The sequence below is a fragment of the Bos javanicus genome, chromosome X (genome assembly GCF_032452875.1).
Source record: "Bos javanicus breed banteng chromosome X, ARS-OSU_banteng_1.0, whole genome shotgun sequence".
Lineage (NCBI taxonomy): Eukaryota > Metazoa > Chordata > Mammalia > Artiodactyla > Bovidae > Bos > Bos javanicus.
The window spans coordinates 129919749-129945192 of record NC_083897.1 but is presented as its reverse complement, the minus strand read 5'-3'; the positions used below and the strand labels follow the sequence as shown (position 1 = coordinate 129945192).

Here is a 25444-nt window from a genome sequence, read left to right as displayed (position 1 = left end):
TGAAATTAAATTTTCATTTACACATAAGTGTTTATAAAGCACTCAAAATCCCAGTTTACATACATATGACTTCTGAAAATAAAACTTTTTGAACATAATCTTTTTGTTTTGCAAAAATATTCTACATAGCATGTGATCAGTCTTTTGTTGTTTGGGAAATCATCCGTGAACAGTAAGTTAGAAAAAAAAAGTTGATAAGTATATCAATGTCTCCGATGTTAAGATAACTGGGTGCCACCTAGTGTTTGACTTCTGCAACTACTAACTCTACAAATTCAAAATTGCTATTAAAACCCAGGTTCTAAAAACTGCACTTTGGAAATGCCTTTTTCGTGACAGTGGCAAAATAAGATCATGAAAAAAAAAGTATATGATATCAAAGTTAGTATAAAAATAACCAAATGCCACTTAAATATGAAAAACAGATCATTTTTGACTTCATATGAAGATTTCTGCTTCCCTTAAATTGTACCAAAATCTTAAGGGAACTAGGTAACTGGAATATATAAAAATTCATTGTACAGTCAACAGGTAAGTCAAAACTAGGGCTTAATTATAATTTATAATGAGTGTATGGCAAGTGGTTTATTCAAAACATCCATTTACTTATTACTGGAAGTGGTCAAAGTAGGAAAGGCAGTAATCCATTTTTTTCCTTTTTTGAAAGAGCAGATGTCTTTTATCCAAGCTCCATTATACCAAAAGAACAAAGTGGCCTAACATTTCACTTAAGAGAATTCAGCATTACCAGTTTTTAAAGAAATACCTTAGAAACAAAATCACTCTGCTTTAGCAAATTTTGCTGCTAATGAAACTTTTATTTTAACGAGTCACAGTTAACATCCAAACTGTTGAACAATCTTCAGAGAAAACTGGAATGTGCGAGGCTGAGTTCACTTTAGATCTGGAAGAAAAAAAATCAGATCAATCAAAAGAATTTTTATACTCCAACAGTCTACCTCATGTAAGGGGCACATGCACCCTCTTTATCTTTAGACTATCTGGGAAACAAATTCAGTTTGAAGAGGAAATTCTGTACAGTAGGATTTTCTCAATTCTGGTCTGCTGCCAGTGAATCTTTACAAATTCCTTCAGAATGCTATACGTTATGCAGAATATTATCTATAAAGATTAGTGTCTGTCCTTTCATGCTAGTGACTAGAAATTTATCTCAGGGGTGGGAGCAGACACAAGGAGTGTTACTTCCTCAAGAAAGGGCCAAGTGTGATACCAAATTCTCCTACCAGTCAACCTGGTTATAGAGGTGAAGGCAAGAACACACAGAAACCATTTGGAGAAACACCTTGGGGAAGAAGTAGTGTTCTCAGGTGATAAAACAACACTTACAAAACGTACAAGCCAACTCAAATTACTTTAATAACTACTGTCTTTATTATCCCAGTTCTGAGGAAGCACTGGCACAAATTTAAAAGTATTCTTCTTAGAAAAGCTTTACCCTATCTAGATCCTCACCCTATCTATCACCTCTGTGTATGTGACTTCAGACTCAGGCATGTTCTCTGACTAGGTTCTTAAGTTCCTAAAAAAGGTCTTCTACCCCATCTGTCAGAATCTTGGGATCACTCCTTGATCTATAATACAACAGCTCCATGTCAGGTTACTGTCACAGAATATTATCGATAAATCTACTGTCCAAGTATCATTAACAGTTTAGTCACAGGAATCCTCTGGCTCAGGGGTCTCCAGACGGAGGTAACATTAAAAATAGAATGATGGATTTATTTCTTAACCCTTATTAATTTTCTATTTTAGGGTATGCTTTAAATTACAGTACTGTAGGTTTTGTGCTCAAATTTTCTTTAAGTCATGGTGTATTCTAAATGGTTTGGAGATACATCAAAATATGTAAGATGGACTGACAGAGGAATAAAAGTATAGATAGAAATATGATACACCAAGTTTAGAAATATGTTAATTATAAAATCTTGGTGGTAGGTATCACTTACTCAGTGTTCCTCAAGACCAGTTTTTGCTTTTTTGCGGGGGAGCTGTGCCACAAAGCTTGTGGGATCTTAGTTCCCTGACCAGGGATCAAACTCTAGCTGTCAGCAGTGAAAGCACAGAGTCCTAACCACTGGCAATCCAGGGAGTCCCTTTAACAGGGCTTTTAATGTTATGTTGTAATTCCAATGCTTCATACCAAACTGGTTCAAACAAGATTATTCTTCTAATATACTAGTTTCAATTAAGAGAAGGCATGTTTGTACAACACAGGGAATATAGCCATTTATATTAATAATAACTATAAACACCCTATGCTATGCTATGCTAAGTCACTTCAGTTGTGTCCGACTCTGTGTGACCCTATAGACGGCAGCCACCAGGCTCCCCCATCCCTGGGATTCTCCAGGCAAGAACACTGGAGTGGGTTGCCATTTCCTTCTCCAATGCATGAAAGTGAAAAGTGAAAGCGAAGTTGCTCAGTTGTGTCCGACTCTTAGCGACCCCATGGACTGCAGCCTACCAGGCTCCTCCATCCATGGGATTTTCCAGGCAAGAGTACTGGAGTGGGGTGCCATTGCCTTCTCCGATAAACACACTATAACCTTTCAAAATTGTGAATCCATATATTGTACATTTGTTAACTTACATAATATTCTACATCAACTATATCTCAATTAATAAAAGAAAAGGCCTGTTTCTTGGATAAAATCTTATTTCTCACAATTTCTTAACAGCTCTTTCTCTAGATACTCTAGCAAATACTGATCTTTTCAGGAAGAAATATTGAAAAAGATCATAAAATTCTCATAAGCACAAACAATTTGACTAGCACAAACGAAAGTTGAGAAACACAAGGTGCATCAACTTACATCATCAATGTCTTCATCATCATCTCCGATGTCATCAAACTGGATTTCATCATCATCTCCAGGACCAAATGTATCAGTTTCATTGATTTTAGCTTAAGAAACAATAACAAATATAGTCATATAATATAGCCAAGATGTTAACAAAAATGAATTAAAGTGCCCACTGAAAGCAGTAGTTGGGTATCAAACACTGAACTATACAAGTCAAACTTTTAATTTAATCTGTTTCATTATCAAAAATATCCTTGTAATGTCTACCTAACAACCCTAGTATATAGAACACTATTTTACACAACAACATCTCTAAGTCAAGATAGAAATAGCTTTCTTTTGTTCACAAAGGTATTTTTAGTGAGGCTGGCTCCAATTAAACAAACTCTGAACTATTACAACTTCCAGCTACACTTCAAAAAAGGTAGTACATGTTAACGACCCAGAAATTATCAAACACATCAATCAGAAAAATTTGGTTATATCATGCTTATCCCTTAATTAACAGAAATGAACCAGGAACTGCTAGTCCTATTCCCAGATATATTAGTATTTCCTAGACTGGAAATGTGAAGTAAATAATTACAGCAGGATTTTCACACCCAAGTAAAATAACAGTTTTCTTGGTAATATGCAATAACCAAAATATAGTCCAGGGCTCATAAACGATAAATCCTCACCAAAAATATAGTTATTAGAAACAGAATCTCAATTACTTTCTTCTTAAGGTGTCTAGTAATATGAAGTGAAGGTAGGCATACTTGGACTGAATCACGTAAAGACAAAACTAAATATGCAAAATCCAAAAAATTCTATCAAAATTCCTTCATCTAAATCAAGGATTAACAGCATATTAATAGGTTAATAACTCAGACATTACCATGTTCTGGAAGCTCGCCATATGCCTTCAGACTTCTAGCCTCATCTGCATTGTATTTTAAGATTACATCAGCTTTATTATCCTTAAAAAGAGACACATGTTTAAAAATAATTATGCCAAAATACTATCCATTAATTTCATAAATTAGTTTCAAACTGGATAAAAAATTAAATTTCACTGTTGTGCTATTAAACTCTTCTTTTCTTAAATTTTAAAGTTTTCTCCTACGCTCTGAAAAACATTCTTTGGTTTAAGTCAGTCTGAAGAATCTTGCATATGTAAGCAAATAATGATCAACAAGCTTAGGGAAGACATTTATATAGATTTCACTTCAAAAGAAGCAGAACTGTGCAGACCCAATCTTTTAGTTACCCTGGGATTAGAAGTCTTTTGAAAAATAAAAATTCACTGGGACCATAATTTATAGGTGATTCAACACTAATTCAAAAATTGAGACGGGGATAATGACCTAAGGGAATTATTATACTTTTCCATAATCAGTGGTTCTTAGGGTACAAATCCATCAGAATCTCTTGTGGAGCTTTTTTATGTCTATGCTTAGTCATTTCTGACTCTTTGTGATCCCATGGACTGTAGCCCACCAGGCTCCCCTGTCCATCGAATTCTCTAGACAAGAATACTGGAGTCGGTTGCCATTTCCTCCTCCAGGTCATCTTCCCAATCCAGGGATCTAACCCATGTCTTGGCAAGCAGATTCTTAACCAGTAATGCTACCTGGGTGGAGCTTTTATATCTCCTGATAAATTAGGAGTTGTGGAATGAAGACCATGAGAGTGTATTTGTAAAATACATGGCTATTTCTGATGCAAGTGTCCCACTGAAAATGAATGCTTCATAACATTCACACTTTCCCATTTGAAAAGAATCTGACTTAATTAAGGAAGAAAAACGGGTTGAAGCCAATTGTCACAAGTTCAAAAAAATTTTTGGACCTGAAAGAAGGTCCAAAGAAAGGCAGGAAAGTGATCACAGTGACCCAAGAATGGTATGATTCAGGACCAGCACTTCTCAAAAAGCATTATGCACAGAAGCCCAAGGGGATTCTGGTTAAAACACACATTCTGATTGAGGCGGCCTGGGGTGGGGTCCAAGAATCTGCATTTCTAACAAGTAACTGAAAGCTAGTGATACTACTGGCCCCTGTACCACCCTCTCCGTGGCAGGGGCATAAAAGAAGGATCATGAGAAATTAAGAATCAGAACATTTATTTTAGCTGTCATTTTAGAGTATCAATATGAATGCTACTCAGGTGGCACTAGCGATAAAGGACCCACCTGCCAATGCAGGAGATTTAAGACACTCGGGTTTGATCCCTGGAGGAGGGCATGGCAACCCACTCCAGTATTCCTGCCTGGAGAAGCTCATGGACAAAGGATCCTGGTGGGTTACAGTCCCTGGGGTCACAGTCAGGCACAACTGAAGCAACTCAGCACGCTAGCACGCATGCATGAATGTTACATCTTTCAGAACCTTGACTTCTGTATCTGTCAAACAGGGAATTAATTCTACTTCTGAGGTTCTCTTTAAGATCAAAAGAAGAAAGTGGACATTAAAATAATGAGTTTAGAGCACTCTATCTCAATGTCAGCACTGTTTATGTTTTCAGCCATATAATTCTTTGCTGTAGGGACAAATGTGTGTTTTAGGATGTTCAGCATCACCCCTGGTTTCTATCAATTAGATGCCAAGAGCACTGCCCTTTACCCCCATGTGTACAAACCAGTCATGTCTCCAGACACTGCCAAATGTCTCCTGGAGGAAAGTCACCCACAGTGGAGAACCATTGATTTAAAGTAGTAATTTTAATTCTTTATTCTGGAACATACATTTAAAAAATCAGAGTATGATCAGAGTTACAAAAATAGAAACACTATCACTCAAAATGTAAATATATACATGGTGATGAGTTCCAATAGGTGGAAACCAAATAGATTTCACAGACTCACAATGGGTAGAGTCTCCAGGTAGAGATCACTGAAGGGCAACTACCATTTTCTTCCCTAAGTTCCCATCTAAATTTAGAGCACAAGAGTTGGATATGACTGAGTGACTGAACACACACACTTTTATCATGATTTGTCTTGTAATTACTTGTGTGCCTCTTATTCTCTCCACTGTCAGGCCATAAGCATTTTGCAGATGGCAGCCTGACTCACTCAGTTGTATCCCCTAGAGTAATGGTTTTCATATTTTTATTTCAATATGTATAAATTTAAAAAATTGGGGCAGGCAGGCAATCCAACATAAAATTACATTTTTATCCTGCCAACTAAGAACACTAACAAAACTACAGTATAGTATCCTTCATTCCAAAAAGGGAACTTCTAAATATCCAAAAGAGAAAAAGGAGCATTTAGCTTCATGAAAAATTCACACTGTGATTCTTCTATAGTGAAAATGCAGACTCCATAGACTGGCACTGGGGAACCATGATCCCTGGGGTACCCAGCACAATGCCTATGACAGAACTGGCCCTTAAGAAATGTTTACTGACACAATACTGAGCAGCCTACTTGTCTGGAAACTAGTCAAATTTGGTTATGACTTATGTTCTAAACATCAGTTGCTCACCAAATTCAAGCAAGTAAACAATGAAAAATTTAATAATATTTTTACCTGGTAGTCCCGTAGACCAACCAATATAATGTCTGAGGTATTTATCCAGACCTATAAAAGCCAGAACAGGTTACATTTAAAATAAAAATATTCAACCAAGAGCAATGTTGAGTCAGTCTTCCCACAACACATACATACTATTCACTCAACTATGGGTAGAGTATCTACATTTAGGGGAAAAAAACGACAATAAGCAGCTGAGCCATTTTAAAGTTTCTATCATTTGGGATATTAGAAAAATAACAATCTTATTTAACTACTTGACAGTTTAATAATTCCAGAGGACCAACGATTAGTTTAGCAATTAAGGGATTTCTAATACTGAACCACTCCAAGTGGTTGGTTACCCATTACATACGAGAATAGTAAAATTAGAAATGTGGTTTTACCTTCCCCCCATGTACTCAAATACACACAGGAAACAAAATCCCTTTAGTTTGGTAACAGAAGCATTAATGACCCAATTATTTTTTTAATCATAAAGTCAAGATTAGAGGGACTTCTAACCAACCTCATGAATAAATAAATCTGTCTGATCAGCTACACTGATGGGAAATTAATCATTTCTTTCCAAGGCTGTCCATTCATGATTTCAATTCAGGAAATTTAACATTAATACAACACTTATTTACCATTAGTTCATATTCAAATTTCTTAACACTCCTTACAACTATTTTCCCCAACCCCAAGTCAGAACCCAAATAAGGACCACTTATTGCACATAACCAATGAGTCTCTTTAATCTTCTTTACATTGAAATAGACCTTCCAGCATTTTTTTTTCTTTCATGACAGTAACATTGCATGTATTGGATTGGCCAAAAAGCTGGCTCGTGTTTTTCCTTAAGTTGTTACGGCCAACCCAATATTCACAGTCAGATGATTTGTTTTACAATGTGCCCCTCAATTTGGGCTTGTTAATTATTTTCTCACGATTAGATTCAGGTTAACCACCTTGGGCAGGAATACAACATAAACGATGCTAAAAAAAGGTCCCTGGCCCATAAAAACCTTACTGCCATTTCTCCCCCTTTAACCATAATTTTATATTAAAGTAAAACAAGTCTCCACAGCTACCTTCTTTCTCAGTTTCCCTCTGATGTGGCACAATCTCTTAACACCATCGAAACACATCGCTTCCAATCTTCCGTTTCCCAACATTTTGATTACTTGGGCATACTCTGGATGAGGGAAAAGAAAAGGGTATAGGACATTGCTCAATTTCTGATAAAGGCAACTTAAAGTCCACATAAGTTCATTAGAACACATAGGTGTGTTGGTTAGGAGTAAGTATTTGCAGTAAAGTTAAATACAAGGGCGTGATAAACACCTAGTATACAGCAGAGCCAGAATCAAAGCTGTGGAATGCCATGTCCATGACAAGCTGTCTCTACCAGAAATATTTTAATTACCTACTTACTCACTGTGAGTTAAGTAGACTGACCATGGTCTTCATCACTGTATGCTCTACTTCTGGAGATCAAAGTGGCTTGTCCCAAAATATACACTAAAATGTTCCTCATCAATCACTCACTTTGGATCCTCACCCAGTTATGGATCTCCTTTCCCTCAGAGGAAGGTTAGCCTTTAGAGACTGGTCACAACACAATTTTTGGTACACTAGCAAATAAAAGCAGCTTGAACGTTATTCATGTCTTTGTGATTATTTTGGTTTTTGTAAAGCTGGAAAGATGTTCCCAGGCAAATGCCAAACTTTTAAATCAAAATCTTTCCAAAATGGTACTGAGGAAGCCACCCTGTTTTGCTGCCATTTGAAAAACTGAGATTATACCCTGGCTTGCACAAGGGTCATCTCTTGTGGCCCAGAAGATTGGAGGTGGGGGATGGGGTCACTCCAGAACTTTTCGCTTACTCAAGTTGTGTTTAAGAAGAGGCTATCCACCAGTGTGTAAATATAATGAAACCTAACTTTCAAAGGTTCACATGTGGGATTGCAAAGTGGCAGTGTTACTCAGACTGCAGTGAATCTAGCGCCCATTTACCACCTCAATATTGCTGGTCAATTAAAAGGTAGCCTCTCTTCCAAAGAGGGAGGGGGAAACATGAAAAAGAACTAATGGTAGTCAAAATAAAGTCAATTGCTAAAGGAGGTAAAAATGACCAAGGCTAAGAAATAAAAAAGTCTTTCAGCCAGATACTGTGTTTCATTTTCAGTGGCTTATACATATTCATGGTATGAACAAATTCATCAAGTTCTATAAAAGAGACAATTAGAAAAAGTTATTTGTTAAAAACTGCTGGAAATTACTGAGATAAATATAAAAATTTAAATATGATTATATACTGGACAGATAATACATTCACGTTAAAATACCGGAGAGTGAGTTGGTGATGGACAGGGAAGCCTGGCATGCTGCAGTCCATGGGGTTGCAAAAAGTCGGACACAACTGAGCGACTGAACTGATAACCTTAGTTATCTGAGAATAGACTTGTTCTTAGGAGACACATGATGAAGCACTCATAGTCAGGGAAAAGTACCATAGTACCATGATGTCTGCAATCAACTTCCAAATGGTTCAAGATGGATGGAGACACATACAAACACACACGTGCACATGTGAAGTGTTTAAGGGAATTCATGGTACTTAAACTCCCAACTTTTCTGAAAGTTTGAAATTACTCAAAATAAAAACATGGGAAACTAGTGTTATTACTTAAAAGTCTTAATTGGTTTGAAAAGGTCAAGTCAATGGTTCAGTTTCATTTCACTGTATTTTAGAAATTATTGATAAATGCCACTACAACTGGAGAAGTAAGGGAAAGGCTTTGGATTCATTCCTCTAATAACCATGGTCTATTGAACACACTATGTAGCACCATTCACTATCAAAAAAAAGCCAACTAAGTCATGGAATTGTCAACAATATAGCTTTTGAAGTTTAGTTCCCTCTGAACAGTTCAATTCATTCTTAGTTCTGAGGGTGTTCACATAAAATAGTGAAACATACGTATTTACAGAAATGCCATCAACCCTCAACAAAGGCTGAGTATACACGAAATAACTACAAAGAAATGCTCTGGAGAAGTGTGGGGGATGAGAAAGCGAGAAGAGCAAGAAGGGACACTGCATTTTTTGCTCCAGATTATGAACAGTATCTTTTATGTTTAGAAATTTAATATCTTTATTTACAAAAGAGAACTATTACTGAAAGAAACCTAACTTATTAAATTCTTACCTTGCCCATCTTCTTTGAACACCAGCTCTCTCTTTTCAGATTCATTCTCATTCTTGCCTCTGCGTCTGTTTTTACCTCCTTTACCTAATAGTTTTTAAAGAAAAAGACATTATCTGAAAAACAGTAGAAAAAGAAACTAAGGCTTATAAAACATTCATGACTAATTTTATAAAATAAGGTCTCTCTGTACCTGCTCTCCCAAATGAAAGATCTGTGTGCAAAAAGATAAATGGGCCGGAGGTGGGCCCGGCAGAGTTCTCACTACTGTAATGGAACACACTGATTTTTGCAGTAGTAGAGGGAGACAAAGTTGTGGCAACTCTGAGAGTTTACACTGGATCTGTAGAATACATCAAGCCAGTAAAAAAGCAAGGTCCTAGCTGCCTGAACTTGAAAACCACCAAGATGTCCTTCAGTAGATAAACGGATAAACTGGTATTTCCATATAATGTGTACTATTTATTAATAAAAAGAAGCTATCAAGCAACTGCCCATACAGAATCCCACGCGGGAGTACTGATGGCCACTTAAAGCAGCCATCACCCTGTGAAAGTTAACAACTGCCGGTAAGGCCACAGGCGCCCATGCGGGAAGCCCAGGCCGCACGGAGGTCTACCCACAGGTCCCTATAGCGCCGGGGTCTGTCTGGCGCGAATTACGAGCAGAAGCACACGTTCTCCCACAGGAGGCCCTTCAAAAATGGCGTCGGCTCCACCCCAATGTGACCAAACTGGAAGCCTGAAGTAACTTCCCAGCTCCTCCCCCGAGACCAGAATCGCGTCCGGATAGTCTAGCTGTGTGAAGGCAGGCCGGAGAGGAAAGTTATTGCGGCCTAGGCCATGCGGAGGCCGCGGACAGAGTAAGGGAGACCGGGCAGAGGGGAGTCGTGGTCCTGAGGTACAAGCGGCATTACCTTTATTCTTAGGCATGGCGGTGACGACGCACTTGAGGCGTCCCCGACTTCTCTCCGAGTGGTGGCGGCGACTCCTCTGAAGGGAGACGCGTGAGATAGGGTGACACGAACTGGCTGCGAGAGACCAGGTCGCGTCTGCGGCAGTCGGGCGACGGACGTCTTCCGAGATCCGCCTTCCCCGACGCTCGGCCGCAGCAAATGGCGTCGCGCCTGCTTGCGTCCGTTATCTCCACCTCCCAACGTCAGCAGGCCACGCCCCCTTCTACCTACAGCGCATGCGTGGCTGGCTGACTCCTATTGTTAGATAGGCAGACGCGCTCTCAGACCGTTAACGGCCGTTGGTGGAGCCCCGCGGGAGGCCGGGGGCGGGGCACGTGAGCCCGAGGGCGGGGCACGTGAGCCCGAGAGCGGGGCACGTGAGCCCGAGAGCGGGGCACGTGTGCACGAGAGCAGGGGCGGGGCCATGAGCCCGGGGGCGGGGCCGCGAGCCCGCGAGTAGGGGCGGGGCCGTGAGCCCGAGAGCGGGGCACGTGAGCCCGAGAGCGGGGCACGTGTGCACGAGAGCAGGGGCGGGGCCATGAGCCCGGGGGCGGGGCCGCGAGCCCGCGAGTAGGGGCGGGGCCGTGAGCCCGAGAGCGGGGCACGTGTGCACGAGAGCAGGGGCGGGGCCATGAGCCCGGGGGCGGGGCCGCGAGCCCGCGAGTAGGGGCGGGGCCGTGAGCCCGGGGGCAGGGCCGTGAGCCTGGGAGCAGACGGAGTCTTGGAGGCAGTGGGCGGGGCCCAGGCCCCGCGGTACAGGCGTACTCAGGTAGCGCCCCCTGCTGCCTGGCACCAGACTTCTACTCAGTTCAGTTCAGTCGCTCAGTCGTGCCCGACTCTGCGACCCCATGGACTGCAGCGCGCCAGGCCTCCCTGTCCATCACCAACTCCCGGACTTCTACTGCTTTGTGGCAAACTGACGTCTTCAGGTTTGAGCTGCGGGTTCATTAATCTCACAGTTCAGTTTTATTACTTGTCCCAAAGAGTAATATTTACGTGACACTTGTTATTACTTTATAAGTGTTTCCTACCTCACTGTAAACCTAATTTGGCGGAGACCAAATCAGTTGCTTACTATTACCAGCGTTTAGCAGAATGTCTGGCACACAGTAGTTGCTCAGTACACACAGGAAGGGAGGGAAGAAGACAAACTCAGCATTAGGGGCTTAATTGTATCCTCCCAAAATCTGGAAAAGACTCTGATGCTGGGAGGGATTGGCGGCAGGAGGAGAAGGGGACGACAGAGGATGAGATGCATCACCGACTCGATGGACATGAGTTCAGGTGAACTCCGGGAGTTGGTGATGGATAGGGAGGCTGCCTGGCGTGCTGCAATTCATGGGGTCGCAAAGAGTCGTACACGACTGAGCAACTGAACTGAACTGAAAATTTGCATATTTAACTCATAACCCCCAATACCTCAGGATGTGACTTTGGAGACAGGGTCTTTAAAGACGTAATTAAATTGAAATGAAATCATTAAGGTAGGCCCTGATCCAATATGACTAGGTGTCTTTATAAACAGAGATTAGGACACAGCACAGAAAGGAACACCGCATGAGCAGGAAGGTAGCTATCTACAAGCCCAGGGGAGAGACCTCAAAGGAAACCAATACTGCTAACACCCTGGTCTCAGATTGGTAGCCTCCAGAATGGTAAGAAAATAAATTTGTTTTTAAGCCACCCAGTCTGTGGTACTTTATTGGTAGCTTCAGCAAACTAATACAGCTGACTATGTAGGAGGAAGAGCTTCACTTTTAAGTAAGCTTATTTTAAATCACTTTTCTGAAAATGTTAGCATTTCAACATTTTCTAAGGAAGTGGACATTCCTAAGTGACAGAGAAATAAAGTACAATTGTCAAACAGTGGTTCTCTACCAGGAATGGTTGACAGTGTCTGGAGATACTTTTGGTTGTCACAACTGGGGAAGGAGGGCCGTGCTGCTGGCATCTAACAGACAAATCTAAGCAAAATAATCTCATAAAAGGACATACATGCATTTATTTGAAACTTTATTATATAAATTTTCATTTCTTTTAAAGATTACAAAACCTGTTCTGTGACAGGAATACAAGCAATATTGTTCCAGGATTATTCGTGGATACATCTGAAAGAGCTTAGATTATACATTAATAGTATGATTTGAAAACTTCCCAGATTAGACTCTTAAGTAAAACAATTTAAAATACTCAGTGATATTTAATCCTTTACAAGCATTTCATAATCATGGCAGCAGTGCCAAGCATCTGATGAGATTTAACCACCAATAAAAGGTACAATACATATAAACTCATGATATGGTGTCATGGGCTTCTGGCATGCCTTACTAGAGAGAAACTAGTATAAAGTAAAATCATATATAAGAGTATAAAAATATTTGTGACTTTTTTCTTTTTTAAAAACTGTTTAAGTAGATACCCACCCCTTTCCCACCCATGGCCAAAAATGCAAAATAATTACATCCCTTAGGTGTATACCTTCCCTTTTGCTTAGGGTAAGAGTTAAGATAAACGTAATACAGGTATATAATCTTAAGAGTTAAAAACTCATCACCCATAATTATTAAGGATGCTAAGGAATGGCAATACCTTGAAGCTTTTTTTTTTTTAATTAAAAAAGAAAGCCTTAGATGGTAAACTACACTTAGAGAAACGCAAACCAAAACCTTTGTCCTTATGCCCTTGCTTTATATTTTAAAGTTCTACTTTAAGTACTTGTTTGAAAAACTCAGTATACAGTTCACTCAGTACTATAGTGATAATAGGAGTAAAGATTTTCACTTCCATTAGATATTGAACTAATCTACTTAGAGAGGACTATTACAGCAACTCTCTTCTCACATACATTTACATACATTGTACTCCAATGGTATGTGCTCTAAAGAGGTTTTCTTGAGGTTTACACCTCTGTTTAGTCTCTAAAAATTTTCCTTTCCACTAATCTCTATTCAATGTCATATACTTTGCTAGTTGCTCTGGGAGAAGTCATGGACATTTAAACAGCTTATCATGCACTTCAAGGTTATATGGCAAAATAATGAGGAAAGTGCCTTTAGAGGTAGGAAGTAGGCTCTCATCCCAACCCTTGGTATGCCCTGTTATGAACAGTTAAAAGACTGGAATCAAAGTGGTAAATGTGAGACAGATAGTAATACAAGGCTTAAGAAAATTAAGTTGACTTTGCTACTAGAATTCATTGAGAACACTCAGTCACATTGGAACCAGTTACAGGTCATTCGATCACACAGAATACAGCAGTGTCAAAAATATATAAAGCGCACTGTAGATACAAAATCTTCTTGGCCATCCATATTTAGTTATTATCATTCTGTAGACTCTTCACTAGAAAAAGTGGTTAAGCATGGCTCTGCAGAACACCACAGTCCCAAGAAAACAAATTAAAAAAAAAAAAAAAAACAGCAAATTTCATTCCTTCATTAATTGGTCTCCACTAATGGTCACTTGGGGAGACCAGCAAAATGTAAGCAATCTGGAGGTGAAGAGAGGGCTGTTTTCATTAAGTGAAATAAAAATGCTGAGTTAAGTCAACTTATCTGTGAATTAAATAAGGCTCAAAGTATACATCCAGTTTGTTAGTCACATGGAAGTGGACCTTTCAGAAGACAGAGCTCTAGCACTAGTTGGAACCCCCTGGTTTAAGCACCAAGGTCAGCTATGGAACTCATCGTATTTGTTAATCACAGAAAGCAGACCTTTTCTGACCATTTACATTCCTGAGATATCTGTCCTAATGCCTTTGTAAATTTCAAATGCTCGATACCACCATAAGAGAGAATTTTCTCTATAAAATATAGTCAAGCAACCTGAAAATTTTCAGCTCATGTATAAAGGCCAGGAAGTTGAGAAAAATTACATCCATGTTGAAGTGTGTACTGCTGGCTTTTGTGGTGATGCACATTTGTACTAAGCCCCCAAATCGTGAATGCTTTTCTGCTGTCACCTGAGGCTGGATGTACCCTAGTGCTTTTCCTACCCAACCCATTGTGCCCAATCATGAAGCCTTTCCTGAGCTGAGGGTACAAGGTACAGCTAACAGACTAGCCCCACTTCCCATGATGTTCTCTTGTCCCAACAGTAACCATTTCTTAAAAATAGTTGGGAAAAGGTTGACCCAAACCAGCTCCTTGTAGCCCACTGTGTGTGAAATGCGGAATCTCTACTGCATACACACCACACCCTCTCCAGACACTCACCAAGTGACTTTTCCCACATGTCAGTCTCCAGCCTCACAGCATCCCAACTTTGTGCCTTGTCAAAATTATTATATTTTTGGACTTTTGGGGTTGCTTGCAAATAAATGAATCTATATCAAATCTGCTAAAGTGAAGAGTCTATTGTACTTAGAAGACATGTCTATGAATTAGGAACTGAAATTACTTATACAAAAAGTTCAGAGGACAAAAAACTTACCTTAATTTAGCATCATCGCTTGAAAGGGAAGATAGAAAACACATGGTACAGTGTAATCCAGATTTTCCAGTATGTGCTTGGTAATGTTAAATTCAACCTACCATTCTGGATTATTTTGGATTATAAGCTAAGAGGAGGTTTGTGAAAGTGGCCTGTTAGTTTAGTTCCTTCTTTCATACTGAAATAACCTTCAGACTGAACTAAAACCTCCTGGGAAGTAACCAGCAGCACTAATGGGAAAGGGCCTCACTCCAATTGTAGGGCCCAAGAGAAACTGGACTTGAAGAAATTAATGGAAAGGTTATCCCAGCAGAGGCACTACATTTAGAGCACATTGTTGGCCAAGTTTGTCTGCTCTAAGTCAAAGGCAATAGGAACACCAGAATCACAGATGAAATAAAGTATGAACTGCTTTTTAGGCAGAAGGCCTTCAGTTTTGTGAACATATAACCAGTTATCTCCAATAAAACTGGCAGCTCTTCTAGGCAGAGAAGGCAAAGAAGGCATTCATGTACCAGCAGAGGACTGCTCCAAGAACTATAGTTTTTGAACAACTCAGCACATGGTCATGTGATAATATGAGGGGAAGGCAGCACGGTGTTATGAGGGAAAGAAACTGAATGGGAAGTTAAGGATTCTAGTCTTTGCTCTGGGTCTCAGGTTCTTTACATGCAATATGAGAAAGTTGGACTAGACAATTTATAAGGATTTACACATTTACTTCTGGTTTTAAAAGACTATGATTAACAATACACCTAAGCACTTATGAAATAGCATCAGTGTCAAAAATCTGAAAAGATCCATTTTCTGCCTAGAATTACATAAGTGACAAGAATTTGGGATGACTGGAAATGGCAACCCACTCCAGTACTCTTGCCTGGAAAATTCCATGGACTGAGGAGCCTGGTGGGCTACAGTCCATGGGGTCACAAAGAGTCGGACATGACTGAGCGACTTCACTTTTCTGGTTTGAAACACTTAATAGAGGAGGAAAAAAAAAAAAAACCTTTATTTCCAGGCAATGGAAAGCAGGTGTTAATTGTTAGCATCCATATACTCAAGAATATTTTAAAACTTTGTCCATCTAGATTTTCTGAAATCCTTCCTCTTATGTATTTTTTTATTTAGAAGATAAATTTATATTTGATTTCTAGGCAATAATCATTTTGTGTCATCTGGGCAAATGGCATGATCACTTTTCTCTTTCTCTTGAATTACACAGAGGAGAAGTTAAGGAATAACAAGTGGCTTCCAAGACATTTAGATAAACCATACTTTCTTGGCTTTGTACTCTCAGGGGGAAGATTTAAAGCTTCTGGCAGGAAAAGAGATTTCTGATGTAAATGGCTTAGTACATGACTAGGAAAGATCTGTTCGGGCACATTCTCGACGAGATAAGTTAAAACACCTTTTCCTTGCTCGTATGTTTTTTGTATTACATACTGATGTATGCTAGGTAGCTTGGCAAAGATACAGGTAATAATGGATGCAGACATTTCTTTAATGAAATTGTGGAAACTACCAAATTTGATGTAGATAATGAATAAGCAGATACAGTGCCCATTATGAAAACTGATCATTTCTGAAATTAAAGACAGCATTATATGAAACTAACACAATATTGTAAATCAACTATACTCCAATAAAAATTTTTTAAAAAAGAAAAGAAAGCATTATATGGCTATAAATCATTAGGAGGAATTCAGAAAACACTCAATGCTAAACATTCACTTAGTCTACTTCAGCTATGATTTAAGGTTAGAACAGATAATATTTGATCCAGAATGTTTTATTCCCTAGAATAAGAAAGTTTAAGTCCAAATTTCATAGAGAGGCCCATGGCCTTTATTACATTCAAATTAGTGTTTACTGTAGAGCATCTTAATGGGATATAATTCATTATGATTTATCTTTTTCTTCCCCCCCAAAAAAGCATACTTTTCCTGCAGGTATATAAGAACAGTATCCTGTTATTCATATGCTAAATTCTGCAATTTGATCTATTTAGACACAAAAGATCCAATAGGATTTCAATGACCTGTTGCTAAATTTTCCTTTGCCATCTCTTCACCATGCCTTTTAAAGGTCTTTGATGTATATTGGGAAAAATCCCAAATGTATGCCAAATTCTAAGTATGGAGACGATTTAAGATAAAAAATGTAAGAACTACTTCCTTAATTAAGGAAAAAAGACCCTAAGGATTTGCAAAGTATATGGACTAACTTCATAGGTGTACTCTTGATGTCTGTCATACCACACACACACACACACACACACACACACACAGTAACTTTCTCTATCACAAAAGCTCTCTAGGTTAGCCTGACAGAGCACCTGACTTTAAGAAACAAACAAACAAACAAACAAACAAATGAACCAGTGAAACAGACATGGGGAAAGATATGTACATTTTGGAAGTATTACATTCAAAGGCTGTTCTACAATCTGGCCATTTTGAGGGCTGTCCAACAATACTGTTAATCCAGGTGAACTATTTAACCAGATTTAATAGTCAATTGATTAATAATAGATTCCAAGTTAAACAAGGCATGTATACGTTAAAGAAAGCAGTACAGAAATGTACTGTATATGAACTGTTTACAAAAACATACAAAATGTTGGATGGCACAAGGGATACAGTGCTAATAGAAACGGATTGTTTAAGCTAAGTGCTTAACATAAACTGTCCATCCCTATAACTAACGAAGAATATTTAAGGGACATGAAATATTTCCTATAAAAATAATGCTATGTGGTGTAGAGTACTTTATTCAGTGTATTTTTAGGTGGTATTCATGTGTTCATTATTATTCTTGTTGATTCAGTGAATATATCTTCATCATGTTTCCATTTTCATTTCATCCGAAGCTCCAGGAAAATCTAACTTGCTAACAATCATTTAAAGCGAGAAGAGACAAAAGCGGGAGCAGCAGCAGGAGCAGCAGCATTATGGGTACCAGCTGGGACAGTGTGTGCTTGCAGGTGCCTCTCAGATATGTGCTACCTGTCACCAGAACTTGTGCTATCAACTTACACCATGGTACCAAATATCTCACTGAGGTCACTTCACAGGGCTGTAGAGGTGATTTTTTTAATACCTCTCCGCTGAGCAAGAGTAGAGCGGCCTACTGGTTCCAAAACTGGTGACTGATTACGGTTTAAAGCAGAGTATGTAGCTGCCATGGCACCCTGAAAACAGGAAAGAAAGGTCACAAATAATGACAGTGGGTAGTCATTTATACACAGAATATGAAATGAATTTTCCCCAGATAATTTCTTCACATACAAATTTATATAGATTTTATTAGGCTCATAATGAAAATAACCACACTAGTCAAATTCTCTGATCTAACTAAAATTGAAGAGGGCAATGAGGGAGGTTGAAATTATGGATGAGAGAGGACAGGGGTGGGCTCATAACAACCAGTCCTTACTTTTCTCTGGACTATTCAATTGTTTTTTACCTCTGCAATCCTTTACCATGAGAGTCAGCAAGGAATGCTGGTTTGGAACTTGTGTTTTACCACTGCTGACAACCTCAGAGTCTGCTTTGGGTTGTGTGTAAGAAAGAAAAGTACAAAGAAAAGTCGGGAAGTCCACAAAGCTTATCTGATTAATAAACTCAGAAATCATTCCTAAACTAGCTTCAGGATGGTATTTTGGCATGCCTTGGCTTTTTCTTTTCTAAATCACCCACTGTATGAGAATCTCACCTGAGAAGTGGATGCGTGTTGAGAGGCAGTGAAAGGGCAAGGTGCTGTGGCAGAGAGACGGCATCTCACAGTCTCCCCTGGAGGGCATGTGGCATGCATGCCCCAGTGGGCTGCTCACCTTGACCAGATGTGGTGCATCCTGTCTGTTGAGTTGGTATTGCGGCAGTTGGTCCCAGTGGACAATCCAAGGATGTCTGAGCACAAGGGCAGCGGTCAGTCTCTGGTGAGGGTCCACATGAAGCATCTTTGACACCAGGTCCTGTAGTGGGAAAAAGAATAAAAAAAGCTTAAACCTGTTATTTGTTTTCCTATAGCACCTGATACTGTGTAGTATTCTTCCTTGGCTTCCATGACACTATTCTTTCTGAGGAGCAGACCTTTGGGTACAAAGCAATTTGGTCAATATGACAATGTTTAAAAAAAAAAGTAAAAACTTAAGTCTTTGTTTTCTCCTGAGTTAACAATAATTCTGGTGCATTGCAAAGGGTGAATTTACCACATTTTATGTATCTTTAAGGATTTTGGCTCTTTTTTCCCTCAGATATTCTGATTTTCTCTACATTTTCGTTGGTTTATTTCTAAGTAACTTTCAGCTACTGAAGATTTTTTTTGTACTACTGGTAAAACTGAAAAGTAGGATATAACTGTCTAATAACAGGAATTAATTGGAGTGTTCTAAATGCTTCCTCCAAAGATTACAGAGTTATTTTTATTTTTTTCTACTTCTCAATTTTGTGGGTATTCAGCATATTACATTATAATCACAAGTATTAACTGGACAAATTAGCAAAACTTATTAGTAATCATGTGGCATTCATAAAATAGGCTGTGCATTGGATGCAATTTTTTTGCATTATTTGTATCTCATCCTCACCTGCCTTTCACTCAAAAAAAATCATAAAATGCAAGTGAATGAGAACCAAATTATAAAAATCATAGAGATAAGCTAGACTTGCTTTAACTTATTAAAAAACCAGGCAATGTATAAACTATGGTACTTTCTATGGTAACATTACTTGATATGCCTGACAACCAATTGTGACAAAGTTTGCAGTGGATCCCAATGGTTAAAAATTACTACTCCACAGTGACCTTGAAAAAGGAAAATCTGATCAGTACAATGCTTAGTATTTTTCAGCAGCTCCCCAGCAATTAGAGAAAATCCCAAATCCTGAGCATGACTGACAAAACCTTTCATAATTGCGGTTCATCAGTGACCCTCTTACATGTACCTTGTACTAGTCACATCAAACTCCGTGCACCACCCTGGAGGTACTGTGCCATTCGCATGCCATCATGACCATGCGTGGGCTGCTCCCTCAGCCTGGGATGGACTACATCCTTCTGCTTCCCAAAGCTGCCTGGCAAATCCCTTCAATGCTTCTGGAAAGCCTTCCATGAAATCTTTCTGATCAAACATCATCTGTGAACTTCTTTAGCACAGTAAGCAGAGCATTGTAAAAGCACATGTGACACTGAACTGTATATTTCTGGCCATCTTACAACTAGACTGAGAGCTCTCTGAGATCAGGAATTCCATCTGAGTCCCATCTTTTATCCCTGCCACCTTCACTTATTAAGCACATTGCAGGTGCTCAATACATGAATTTTAAAAAAGTAAAAAGTACCAAGAAAAATGAATTACCTGGTTTAAGAAATTTTATTGTTAAACAAAGGGAAAAGCTAACATATCATTTAAAATACAGTTACAATGCTAAATATTATCAACACAGATATTAAACTAGTCAACTGAGGCTTCATATTGATGCCAAAATTATCTATAGAAATTTCTGACATATCCTATTTACTAATGCAATTATTTCAAGTCAAGCATCCACCTCTAAGAAAAAGGAGTGAGCACTTTTTACCAATATGTATCTTCCTCATCTCCTCTATGTTTTTCCTATTTTGAAATGGAAAACTTTGCTCTTCCTTTCAAACAGAATTTTCTTCAAATGAACTGAAAGTGAAACTAGAGCAGAGTTAGGAGGCAAATCAATGCTATTCAGGGGATGGCAGGTTTGCTAGCAAGAAAGGCTTTTCAAATGGATTTCAATTAGACACTATAAAGCTAAACTACTATTTATTGTGAAAAAGATAGACCCCTTTCTTCATAATATGGACCAAAAATAGAACATGGTACAGTTACTCTAGGGAACAAGGACTTTGGAATTGGCTGTTTCTTTTGAAGCACCTACTCATGCCTGGTGTGTAACTGTGGAGAAGTTCACACTAAAATTCCGGGCTTTGGTTTCCTACTGTGAAATGGTGACACTACTAGCTATTCTACAGAGTTGTTAAGAGGATTAAAGGGGATAATTTAGGTAAAGTGCAGTGTGAGGCACAGAGGAAACACACAAATCATGAGGACCACAAGTATTATTCATCATGTTCATTACTGAGCAGTAGTATGAAATATACAGATAGTAAGGCCAAACCAATCTATTCTGGGAAAGAAACAACATAAGTGGTCAATTTTTGAGTCTGAGGTATCTGGTGACATCATTTCAATACTGCTTTATCAAGTTTCTAACTGATATTTTTTCTCACTAGAGATTATGAAAAATTATTTTCTCAAAAGCTTTAATAGGAAGCCATACTTACCTTTGCTGTGTCTGAAACAGAATTCCAGTAGCCACCACTGAGTGAGAATTTTCCACTGCCTATTCGAGCCAGTATTTCCTCTGGTGTATCATCAGGGCCATTTGCAAATGGAGTGTAACTAATTTATAACAGAATAAAATGCTAATGAATAAAGTTTCTTTTTTCATTGGCAATTTTCATATTTATTTGCAATATCCAAAAGTACTCTAAGTAGTTCATTTAATGTTACACCTCATTAAAATCTACTTAAGTAAAAATTAACAACAATATGAAGCTTCATAAAGTACCAGGTCAAGGTATAGGTTATGAAATATTAATTTATATTTAATATACAATAATATAATTAAGACATGACATACTATAGAATAAAATATTTAAAACAGTATATGTTTATGACACAGAGTACAAAAAAGATATGAAAAAAAATCAACTCATAACCTGAAGAACTTAATAATAGTACATTACAGAAAACAATAATACAGGTATAATAGTGATACACACACATACACATAGAATTGTATTATTAAACAACAAGAGAAACTATGGAAAGAAAGTATTATAAGAGATTAAAAGATAAATCTAGATAATGTAACCAAAATATTGATGAATAAATGCTTACAACATACGGTACACACTCACCCAGTAAGCATTGTGTAGAGGAGGACACCAAGACTCCATATGTCACAAGCAGCATCATAGCCTTGTCGTTTTAAAACCTAGAAAAAGTAAAAATTAGTATAAACACACTATTGTTTATTATACAGATTTGGATAGGCTGTGAACTAAATTATGTCTCCTAAATCAATGCATACAAGAAAAACAGAGCATGATTAACAAACAAGGCAATATAGTAATACTATTTCTAGAAACTTCTACTAATACTTAATATATATAAATTTAAAATTTTATATTGATTAATTTATCAAATGCTGCTGTGGCACACAGAGGACTATAAAAATAAACTGAAGGTAAATTTCTTATTTAAATGTATTTATATTTTGTAAGGGGATGCAGAAATAATTAACAAAACAAAGAAAATATAACAGTATAAATGGTATAGGGCAAAATTGTACTTTTATATATATACTCAAGATTTAATCATCACTATTATCAGGCATAAACTGTGACAAATACAAAACAAACTGTTTTCTGTAAGAAAATCAGAATCTTGCAAAGGAAATAAACATATATATAGTTAATTCAACATGATAAGTTTTCTAACAAAACTATGTTTCAAGGATATGGGTATAAAGATGAAGAAGCAATTCACTCTTGACAGGGGAGGGAGGGAAGGCTCGGAGGCAGCCTGTTGTATTGGGCCGATAAGGAAGAATTCAGGAGGCAAAATCAAGAGGTGGGAGAGAGCAGGGGAAGAGAGCTGAGCCTGCTTAGCGACATGTAAGTTCAGTGTGGCCAGATTTCCACACAGGGGATTCTATAGAGAGACTGAAGACTTCTTTTAAAGGTTTTTAAATTATTTATTTGGCCACACCATGTGGCTTCTGGGATCTTAGTGCCCCAACCAGGGATCGAACCTGGGCCCCAACAGTGAGAACACCAAGTCCTAACTACTGGACCACCAGGAAATTCCCTGAAGAGCTTTTTATAAATATCATGTTAAGGAATCTAGGTGTTTTTTTTCCCATGCAGGCAATCAGATGTCATTGAAGCATTAAAGAGGAAAATAAAATGAGTGGATGTGTACACCAGAAAGATAACTCAAGGTATAGAGAAAATGCTGGCAAGAAGAGAGAATGGACACAAGGCCACTCATTGGAGGCAATTTGTAGCAAACTAAGTGAAAGGCTGTGAGGATCTGTACTAAAATAGGACATAAAGAGGAAAAGACATAAAGATAAAATGGGAACGACGCAGTAAAGATTGGATGTACAGGGTAGGGTAAGGGAAAAAAGGTCTAAAATATTTAGGAATCAGAAAGGAAAGGATCTGGTGATCCACTGAATGTGGAGAAATAATACAGGAGGAGGATTTTGCGAAGAGTTAAGAGGTCAGTCTAAGGACAGTTTGATCATAGAAGATTTCCTGAAGGTGAATTTAGAGGCAGGATCTGAAGCAAAAAAAAAAAAACATTCCAATGTGCCAAGACATAAAAGCTACATGGTGATTCCAAGAAGCAGACTGCTTATATGAAGTAGGAAATAATCATGAGGAAAAATGAGATGGCTGGATTAGGGGGACATGCTTGGACACCAGTGTGTAGTCAGAGGCTGTGGAAATGTCAACAAAAAAGGAAAAAACCTGTCCCTCATCAGTTCTAGTATCACTGGGAGAACTGAATCAAATAATCTTAAAAAAATTTTTTTTTTCTATCTAAAAAGTAAAGTTTGGAAAACAGAGAGGGGAATCCAAATCTATAATACAACTAGTCTAACGTTATCAACTATTATCATTTTTGTGAAAAATCTAGCACATGGTAAAGCACAAACTTTGTAGCTGGGTTGCTTGGGCTCAAATCTAGATCTGACCTCAGGCAAATGGCATCACCCCTCACTGTGCACCTTGTTTCCTGTAAAATGCAAATAAAAATACTCACCTCACATATTTATAATGAGAACAAATTATTATACCCAAATTAAAGCTGAGAGGATGAAATCTGTTAACATACGTGCCTGACATGCAAGCCTTATATTAGGATTAACTATTGTTTTTTATTATCTTGCTTCTAGTTATAATTTTTTTACATAGTGATAATCCAAAGGCAAGAAATTTTGAGGACAAAGCATTGGATTTTAGAGATGCTATAATGGGGAACTGCAATTTCTTAGGAAAAGAAGAAACCTGATCAAAGCAGCGCTTGAGGAAGACTTCAGCAGCTTTGCAACATCTTTGTGGACTGATCAGACAATGACAAAAGGGAACACCATGCACCTAGGCTGTGGCAGTCACCTGGGGCTAGTGAAGGAAGCAGGGGCTAGGAAGGCAGGTCTGTGAACAGAAGAAGCCCAAACTGGTTGTAGGGGATAACAGAGATGCTAACTGGCTACAAAGCTAAAGACAAGAAAAGACCATGATGTTTTAGCTTTAGAAATATAGGAAGATGGTGACAAAAATCAGGAAATTCGAAGAGTATCAGGAAAGAATTTTCCAGGCAAGAATACTGGAGTGGGATGCCATCTCCTTCTCCAGGGGATCTTCCCGACTCAGGGATCAAACTCAGGTCTCCTGTATTGCAGGCAGACTCTTTATCATCTGAGCTACCAGGGAAGATGGGCAAAACAAAGCAAATGAGTCTTTAAATATACTGAAATATTGTAAGCAAACTCTTTCACAATTACCTCTGGTGCAACAAAATTTGCCGTATAACAAGGAGTCATGAGAAGACCATTTTCTGCTCTTAGTTGTTTAGCAAAGCCAAAATCACAAATGCGAATAGATTCTGGATTGCCAGATTCATCCACATAAAGAATGTTGCTAGGTTTCAAGTCTCTGTGAACCACCTAATTGAAATACAAATTAAAGAGCTGCATTAACAATATGTCTCCATTATGGAAAATTATTTATCACAAACTTAACAAGATGATTGGTAGTGACCTTCACATTATTCCAACAGTATAAAATACTGGTAGTGTAAGTATAACTCTCTCACACAGAACTGTGGCAAGGAAAGGAGGAGGTAAGAACAGTATTTATCTCCCCCCTCACTTTGTCCAATTAAGTGGATTAATGAAAAATGCAAATAGCAGTAATATCTGTCTCCAAGTTATTCACTGTTCAACAAATATTAACTGAATATCTATCATGTACCAGGGTATTATACAAGGAGTTGCAGATAACTCTGATGAACAAGACCTGTAAGATCCTTGCCTTTACATGCCAGGAGCTTACCCAGTAATAAGGGAGGCAGAGAATAAATAGGTGAGTGATGGGGCACAACTCGGGAGGGTCAGGAAGGGTCTCTAGAGGAGGTAACAACTGACTTAAGATCTGAAGAACTGAATGTAGAAGCCAGAGAAGTGGGGGTAGTCATTCTAAGTAGAGGGAATGGTGTGTACAGTGGATAAATATAATAAATGTGTGGACAGGCTCAACGGAACAGGCATGGGGTTTAAGTGTAAAAAGGAAACAAAAACCCAGATTTACCTAAGTCCTGCCTATGTGATATCCAAGCAACAATGGCACACACACAGAAAGATACCATTCCTTTAGAGTTCTGAATTACTTTCTCCCTTTAATCACCTACTG

General features: G+C 38.4%; 2 protein-coding genes across 7 annotated transcripts in view; both read right to left on the bottom strand.

Moving 5' to 3' along the window:
* Nucleotides 1-797: 797 nt before the first annotated feature.
* EIF1AX (eukaryotic translation initiation factor 1A X-linked) lies at nt 798-10678 on the bottom strand. The gene is made up of 7 exons (XM_061407964.1): nt 10454-10678; nt 9541-9624; nt 7420-7523; nt 6344-6394; nt 3706-3787; nt 2835-2926; nt 798-904 (listed from the first exon to the last, which is right to left on the bottom strand). Exons 1-7 carry the CDS (start codon nt 10467-10469, stop codon nt 899-901), a joined length of 435 nt encoding a protein of 144 aa, XP_061263948.1. The 5' UTR covers nt 10470-10678; the 3' UTR covers nt 798-898.
* Nucleotides 10679-12488: 1810 nt separating this feature from the next.
* RPS6KA3 (ribosomal protein S6 kinase A3) overlaps nt 12489-25444 on the bottom strand; it is a 159404-nt gene continuing 146448 nt past the window's right edge. For all 6 annotated transcript variants that reach the window (XM_061407959.1, XM_061407958.1, XM_061407961.1 and 3 more), the window contains 5 exons: nt 24538-24699; nt 21881-21957; nt 21242-21359; nt 18756-18896; nt 12489-18113 (listed from right to left, as the gene is read on the bottom strand). In XM_061407959.1, coding sequence (XP_061263943.1) covers nt 17991-18113; nt 18756-18896; nt 21242-21359; nt 21881-21957; nt 24538-24699 — 621 coding nt within the window. In that variant the 3' untranslated portion in view covers nt 12489-17990. The remainder of the gene's footprint in view (nt 18114-18755; nt 18897-21241; nt 21360-21880; nt 21958-24537; nt 24700-25444) is intronic.

Bases quoted from the DNA above. Each gene is read 5' to 3' on its own strand.
- EIF1AX (XM_061407964.1), bottom strand. The intron at 7,524-9,540 runs GTAAGAATTTAA...TCCCTCATCCAG, and splicing joins GTTCAAAGAAGATGGGCAAG to AGTATGCCCAAGTAATCAAA. The intron at 6,395-7,419 runs GTAGCTGTGGAG...TGGCTTTTATAG, and splicing joins GAGGGAAACTGAGAAAGAAG to GTCTGGATAAATACCTCAGA.